The sequence below is a fragment of the Nicotiana tabacum genome, chromosome 9 (genome assembly GCF_000715075.1).
Source record: "Nicotiana tabacum cultivar K326 chromosome 9, ASM71507v2, whole genome shotgun sequence".
NCBI classification, from domain to species: Eukaryota; Viridiplantae; Streptophyta; class Magnoliopsida; order Solanales; family Solanaceae; genus Nicotiana; species Nicotiana tabacum.
Window position 1 is genome coordinate 114,518,729 of NC_134088.1, and position 8,408 is coordinate 114,527,136.

Consider the following 8,408-nt stretch of genomic DNA (forward strand, 5'->3'; position numbering starts at 1 on the left):
AGTCAAACCACTGTGTTCGTTCCTCACCCTCCTTCTAATCAAATCTATTCTAAGGTGTCAAGGGGCAGGGGAAAGAAAGGAGGGATTGATCGACCAACTTGAAAAGATCTATGACCTGCTTCCATCTGTCCTGAATGAACCTTCAAGAGAATAAAGAGACAACCTTCCTCTACTAGAGAAAATGAAAAAGAGAATCTCATATTGGAAAAGAAAATTATTGTCCTCTGAAGGTCGACTAAGACTGATTAAACATGTTCTAGTCTTCATATGCACATGTGAAAGTTTTTTCTTGAATTAGCCGGCCTATACTTCGGCTACTAATAATGGGATAAGACCTTACTACTATACAGGATATGTTACTCCCTCTCCAGTGAGTGCAGACCCACCCGTCGTGGTATTATAACCCCATATACTATTTCTCCAATACCTAAAACCTTAAAGGAGTAATATGTTGTCAAGTTAATGATCTTGGTGAGCTTTTTGGTTGACTTTTAACTCTCTTTTTCTATGGTTGACTTTTAATTACCAAATCTAAGGGACTTATGCAAAGGAAAAGGGATTTTGAAAATTTTCACCAAGCAAGAAGGTAAAAAAAAAAAAGGTTCATAACCCTTTAAATCAAAGGATAGTAAAAGTTTTTATAATAAATGGCCTTACCCAACAGCCTTCTTCAATAAAAAAAAAATATTAAAAAAAAAAGAAGAGAGAAATAGAAGACATGCCGAGAAAACAGTTTAATATAAGAAATCTCAACAAGCTCTTGAACGAACAACTTATGATTCGAGATCGAACAAGAGCTTTTTTTTCGATAAAATTATTTGATATTCGAGACTTACTAATTCGACTTATTCAGATTTGTATCGTGTAAGTCCACTTTAAGAGATAAATCGCTCTTCCTATTGGAAGATTCAATATTTTCAAGCTCTAATCGAGACCTTTGATTAAGAGTAAGGGTGCCAAATAGACGAATTACTATAGTTGGGCGACTATGGGTACACAAATAAATGGTTTGGGTTATAACCTACCCAAAGTTCTAGGGTGAAAGATGAGCGAGTAAATTTGAATTACACAATAGATCATAATTCAACTTGCTCAACTTAAAATCATCTTTTATTTGTTTGTTTGTTCTTTTATAATTTGTCTAACTATCAAATGAAACTAATAAGAGCTTTTCCTTTTATTGTTATAATGACTATCAAACAAATCAAACCCCAAAACTTTTCTTCTTATATGTTTATTAAGTTTTTAATGGTTAATTTGGGCTATATATACAACCCAAATTAGCCAAACATTTAAATGGTGTTAACTTGGGTTGTCTCCAAAATGATCTGCTAATGGATAAATGAGTTTAACTCAAGTTACATTTTTATGGGCTAAATTTGACACCAGTAATAAAGAGCGAGGAATTCCGATCATCCCACCAGCATGGTTGACAAGACTTGGAGTCTATTTAGAATGGCTTAAAAAAAAATGGTTTTCAGCAGAAATAGCTTTTAAGCCAAAAAATAATAAGTTATGATTATTTAGCTTCTTGATTTTGGCTTGTTTTAAATATTTTTTTGATTTTGCCAAACATTTAAAAAGGTTAAAAAAACTTAAAACTGATTTGACCGGCTTAAAATCAAATCGAAACGTCCTTTTGCTTTTTATCGACAAGTGATGGTGCCAGCTAATCAGCTACTCAGTTACAATGCGTTTGATACGGGTACGCAATAGTTTCGTTATAATTTGCAATTGCAACAGATCAGCTCATACTAGAATGTTTAGGCTTCTGATTGGTTTTCATACAAATAGACTTAGATAGTAACCAACTAACGAACGAAACGTCAAAAGGCTTTTTAGATAATAACTATCTCGCTAGTTTCTTTTGTGCATTAACATGCAGAAAAATTCTTGAAGTCCAAAAAACCATCATATATTTTGCAGACAGAAAGATACATTTCATAACAAGTGATGCAGATGATTCTTAAGGACCTACATACCCTTCCCCAGTACAAAGAGCAACAAATAAAAGATGCTTTAGAGGTCCCCAGTCTCATTCCCATATTGATATGCCTATATATGAATATGCAACTAAGTCTTTCAAGAATTTTGTGAATGTCAACTGGGGCATCATCATATCCTTGATTTTAAGTCAATGAGATATTTTCTTGTTAGAAGCGGAGTCAGAATTTGAAGTTTATGAATTCGGGATTATATTTACTGGGTTCTAAATTATTAATTTTTGCATATTTAATGGATTTCTTGAACGGAAGCCTTGGAGAAACGGTTAATTAGTTATTTCTGTGTGATCTATAGGTCACAGGTTCGAACCGTAGAATCAATCACTATTGCTTGCATTAGTGTAAGTTGTCTCAATCACACCTCATGGTGTCCGGCTCTTCCCGAACCCGGTGTGAACGCCAAAATGCTTTGCGAACCGGACTGCATGTGTATTCAGTGAACTTTTTAAGACAAATATAAAATTTGGACCAACATTATTGAATTTGGTCGAATCTCGTAAACCATACTCTAGCTCTGCCCTTGTAATAGTTCTATAGAATCATTTAGAAGCCTTGACATGACCCCCAAATGCAAAACTCAACTACACAAAGAAAATTGAGGTATTGAAAATGAAGGACAGGATAATAATCTAAAAGGTAGAATAATTAGCACAGCGGTTGTACATTGCAACTATTGCATAATGTTTCCTTTTAATTAACAGTTTAAACTTAGTGTTAAACGGGGTACTCACCCAACTTAATACAGTATCAAAGTAGATAATTAAAAGTCCTAGCTAATTCAAGTCTCACCACTTAAGATCAACAAAGTATTTGCACGTGATCGGTTCAATAAAAAATCAAACTCACAAGTGAGAGGACATTTGCCGACCTAAAATCTTTATATGAATAAAATTGTCTCCTCTATAATAATTTAAAGTTGGCATACAACTCAATGACTATAGTCTAACATTCTGTCTGAAATTACATGTGCGCTAAAGTAGGAAAAATATTTTCATGTTAGATACGTTCTACTATAGTATGAAATTGTGTAACAATTTGATCTGCTCCTATAGTTTAATTCTTGTATTGCAATTTAAAGCATAATATGATAACTTTAAGAACCTTCAAACAACAATAATCTTAGAAAGTATTAAAATGCCGAATACATATATTTAATATGGTTTTAGTTTAAAATTCAAGTTTTACTTCAAGAAACACGTAGCTAGATAGTACTTGTCACAAATATATTGACATGTAAATTCAAGACGGAAATACTAGTTTCAAAACCCTATCAGATAAAAAATGGTTGACGCATATAGAATAGCAATATAGCATGGCCACTAACCCAAACATTATGTGGTCGTTTGGTAGCTAGTTAGGAGAAAAGTTATTCATGTATCGGGGACAACATAACCTATGCAATGTTTGGTAGTAATTAGTTATTTTGTACATAATTTATCATAACTAATATCATGTTTGGTTGTCATTTTACAATTCTACATAAATAATACATGTATAAGTTATATATCAATCTGTGTATTATTTTATGCGGGGTAGAAGATGAAATAACTAATACATATATTAGAAATACATGGATAAAATATTGAAATGACAAATTTACCCCTATCATTTTACACATAAAGGCTTCCTTCTGTAGATTGATTTGTATCAAACCCTTTGGAGAACAAGCATGGAGATACTGATGCCTCACTGCTAGGCTCTTCCTCTTCTCAATCTATTATAGACAAAATCAGTAAATAAGTATTTTACTTTAAAATTTATATAATGTATATCAATTTCTAATACAACAAACCAAATATTAAAAAAAAATCCTTACGTAACTAATCCATATATAACTAATGGTATCTACCTAACTAATCCTTGCATTACTTATTCGAATACATGTATAACTAATATATATATAACTTTAACCGGCAATCAAACAAACCTATTTATTTGTCAGTGCAGTTTGAGTATGAGGCAAAAAAGGTTTGAATCGAAAGAAAGTGACATCTAACCATGTCACTAGTCAATTCAGCCATTTTTGGGAAACGGGTTGCATGTGGGAAGTCCTTTATTAATGACACTAAATAAAAGATTAAGCATCCAATTTGGAAGTTTGAACCATATGATGTCTCTGTAATGATGATTAATAGCCTAGACATTATCATCCCTAACCTATTACATTAAAAATAATGATTGAGATCGTATATTGCCTGTCACATGGCTAGAGATTAAAAATTGTGATTTGATTTATCCTTTACAAAAATTATCCCTTTTTTTGAAGCTTAGGACTGAAGTGGTGGGGTCTTATTGCATCTATTTTCAAGATGCAAGTTGGGTAGGAATTGATGTCTCTCTTAGGGACTAAGTGTCCCAAAACTCTCCGAAATTCGAAACCAAACATCCCGGCAAATAAAAATAGCAGAAAGAAATACAGAAAAAACAGTTAATAGGGGATTGAGACGTTAATTCTTAAGACGACTGGCCGGGTCGTCACACCCGCAACCAACATTGTAGCTCCGCCCCTGGTTGCAAGAGGGACTTTTGTGGTTTTTTATAAGGAGCACAGGGACTTCAAATGTAAAAAACTAACAAACCCCACCCCAAAAGAAATTGAGAAAAGAAAAGAAAAAAGTACATTAATCAAGCTAGAGCTTCGTAGTTTGACCATATTGTTAATAGAGCACTAACTATAACTAATTATAATCAACTTGCGTTAAATGTACTTTGAAAGAGCTTGGCTCACATGGTTAACGCTGTCTTATGAAGTTTTGTTGAGCTATATGATATCTTACTTTAGGTTACAAAAATCTGGTGTTATTCTACCTACCGTTTTAAAAAATTTGGTTGATTTGCTCTGATTTAAAGACTAGCATGTGTGTAAATGAAAAGTAGACAATGAGAAGTACTAGCAAACTCATTCATGTGTTTAATGTTGAACTCCAATATATGGAATGTGTTGAATTTGACAAAATTAATATCAACTACTATGAATATTTGAAACCTCATTTTAGGAAAAAATTGGTAGATGAATTTTTTAATGCATTTATATTGCATGATCACACTTATAGCCTGTTTGGCCAAGCTTCTCTCCAAATCAAAAGTATTTTTTTTTTTTTAAAAAGTACTTTTTTTCCTTAATTTGAGGTGTTTGGTCATAATGCATTTTTGAGTGGCAATTAGTGTTTGGCCAAACTTTTAAAAAGTGCTTTTAAGTGTAGTTTTTTCAGGAAAAAACTATTTTTTTTCTGCTTCTCCAAAACGGTTTCTTCTTATACTCAAAAACACTTTTTTTTCCATCTAAAAGCTTGATCAAACACTTCAACTTTTAAAAGAAAATAGTTTTTTGAAAAAAAATTCTTTTGACCTTGTAAAAGCTTGGCCAACAAGCTATAATAGTCAATCGAATATTTCAACTGATATCACTAGACAATGAACTTTGGTGGTAATAATTTTGTATATGCCTTGTATATAATTCAACTCCATAAAATAGAGTTTTAAGTAATAAATATTAACTGTGTAAAAAATATTTACACAGTAGTATTCTACCCCATCTCATTGACATTGATCCACGCACCATTTGGCCAAACGCAACATGATCAAATCAAGATTGTAATGACCCCATTTGGAGAAGTCTCTTTCTCTCCTTTTTCTTCGCTCTACATCCTACAATAACAATACATATCTTTGAGGGATAGTGTTAGTGCAGAAGCATGTAGACCAACGTATATTCTCTATACATAATTTGGGATTGTAAAAGAAATTAAATTACCAAGTCAACGACTCTCAGAAAAAATGATGACATCAGCTTCCACGTCACTCTCCAAATTGTCCATTTCCTTTTAAGAAGGTATGCACACACCAATTGTCTTCTCATACATTCTCAATCTCAACTTAAGCTTCACTCACTTCCACACTTTTATTTACTTTCTTTCTTCAAAATCTCAAAAACCCTCTACCCAAAAAAAAGAAGAAAAAAACATCTACACTATGTACGGATACAACAATCATATGGAAAACAATTCTAGTTATGTGTATACACATTTTCCAACTTCACAAACTCTGCCAATGGTCTCTTTACCACCACCTTTGGCCATTCCCTCAGTGAATAATATTGAATATGACTCATTATCCCCATTGAAGTCAGAGGTTGGTTATAACAGTAGTAGTTGCAGTAGCTATGGTTCTCCTAGTTCAGTTACAAGTTATGGAACATATGATCCAAGTAATTTGATTCAAAGAAGCATAAGCAGTCACTCACTTCTCAAGAATAATATGGAGGGCTTTTGTCCACTTGTTTCTTCCCCAACTGGTTTTCTTGACTCAGAAACTAGTTCTGTGAGAAAAGTTTTAAGCACCGGCGATTTGCAGGTGAACTACACTTAACGAATTAATTTAACTTATATACATTAACAGCGTATTTTAACCGTTAACATGTATTTTTTAGGTTGACAAATAAGGATTACTATAGACAGTTACTTGTTGTTGTAGATCATAATTTAAGATGGCGTACAAATATTATACATTTGTTAATGCACAGAAGTCAAACTCTTATAATACATAATCTAAACTCATTTATATATCTTATAGGAATTTTATTTATAAATATAATTTACATACACTTACAATGTAAACAATTTCTTACACTTTTAGTGTATTTAAATATTGTAACAGCTAATCCACCTTATTTTTCAGGTTACTAATTATATTTTTTCTGGACAGTTACCTATAGTAATCACCTATGAAATTTGTTTCTCTTAACATGCCATTACATATGTAACAGGTAATGCACCTATTGCAACATAATCAGAGGTCAGAAAGCAGTTTATCCAGTGAGAGTAACAGCATAATTGAAGGAATGAATAAAGCTTGCAGATACAGTCCCGAAGAGAAGAAAGAACGGATTGAGAGATACAGAAGCAAGCGAAATCAAAGGAATTTTAATAAAAAGATTAAGGTAACGACGTTGATGACATATTTTCACCATGTACCGACTCTTAAAAAAAAAAAAAAAAAAAATTGGCTTTTTCGATGTTCACTTAATTTAGCCGATAATTATAAATATTTTGTTATAATAATAATAAAATACGGATTAAGACTCATCAGATGATGACACGAAGTAGTATTATTTCTGGGTAGTATATTTAAAGTCAGCGCCATAAACTATTTATATTTGATAGCCGAAAAATGTATAAAATTTGTATAATTTTTGTGTATAACATGTAAAATGTATATACAAAAAAGAATATATACTTTTCGACTATTATTTTGAGAGCGTGTTATGCAACTACATTTTTTCTATATTTATTATATTTAATATTTAAATATATGCATGGCACGTACCATGTGCATACAAGACTTGTGATATGTCCTTTAAGTGTTAATGCTCTTTAGGGACCACAATAAGGACTTCCAAAATGATAAAAATTAATCTTTTGCACTCATACTTTCTATATTGGGTTATCTTGGTTTCTACTAAATCTCACATCAATTTTTTTGTCGTCAAATATCAGTATGAGTGCAGGAAAACTTTAGCAGATAGCAGACCTCGCATAAGAGGAAGGTTTGCAAGAAATGATGAAATAATTGAGAGGACTCCTCAGAACGAATATTGGACTCAATCAAGGTTAGAAGAAGGCGAAGAGGAAGATGAGAATTGGATTGGATTTCTTGATGCTTTTTCAGCAAACCTTATTCCATAATCATATTTATTTAAATTAAGGGGAGAAAACAAATTAAAAGAGTTCCTCAAGTTTTAATGTTCAGGAACTCTTTTCATTGTGTGGCAGTTATTGTTTTTCTAGTTTTAGTGATGTTTAATCAAGAATCCCTTTTAAGATTGGTGATATTATGTACATTTGGCTTATTGCATAATGATTAAAAAAAATGTCATTTGAAGCTTCTGTTTGCAAGTCTTATAGTTACATATTTTACGGGTCAATGAAAGACTTATTAATTTTTATTATTTAAAAAAAAATTATTTTATTTTATTTGCTGAAGGACTTATTAGAGTGGAGTAGTGGACCATGGGATTCTTTTACTTGTTGGGAGTTGGGATCGAGTAGGTTCGTGAATAATGCGGATTAGAAGATAAAAAGGGAGAAAACATTTTTCATAAGATGAAAAATATACATTAGCGTGATGCAAAGTGAAATTAAAACTACTAAATGGTATATTTGTTTAACACTTAAAATTAACTTTGTATTTTGTCTTAATCTCTGCTATGGTAATAGATAAATTTCTTACCACAAGAACTTTCATAATCCATACCAATGACAGCATGTGTTGACATGCCACAGTCTATTCCCACTTGCAAAAATAACATGTCCTAGCTAAATATTCATATAAAACGTTATACAGTTTTTATTTAACTCCACCTCAACGTTTTGGGAAAAGTTACTTGAGTTTGTCCGACCATTCTTA

General features: G+C 32.0%; 1 protein-coding gene across 1 annotated transcript; it reads left to right on the plus strand.

The window, feature by feature from the left end:
- Positions 1 to 5,852: 5,852 nt before the first annotated feature.
- LOC107802705 (uncharacterized) lies at positions 5,853 to 7,888 on the plus strand. The gene is made up of 3 exons (XM_016626257.2): positions 5,853 to 6,356; positions 6,769 to 6,942; positions 7,499 to 7,888. The coding sequence occupies exons 1-3, from the start codon at positions 5,976 to 5,978 to the stop codon at positions 7,685 to 7,687; spliced, it is 744 nt and encodes a 247-aa protein (XP_016481743.1). The 5' UTR covers positions 5,853 to 5,975; the 3' UTR covers positions 7,688 to 7,888.
- Positions 7,889 to 8,408: the final 520 nt, after the last annotated feature.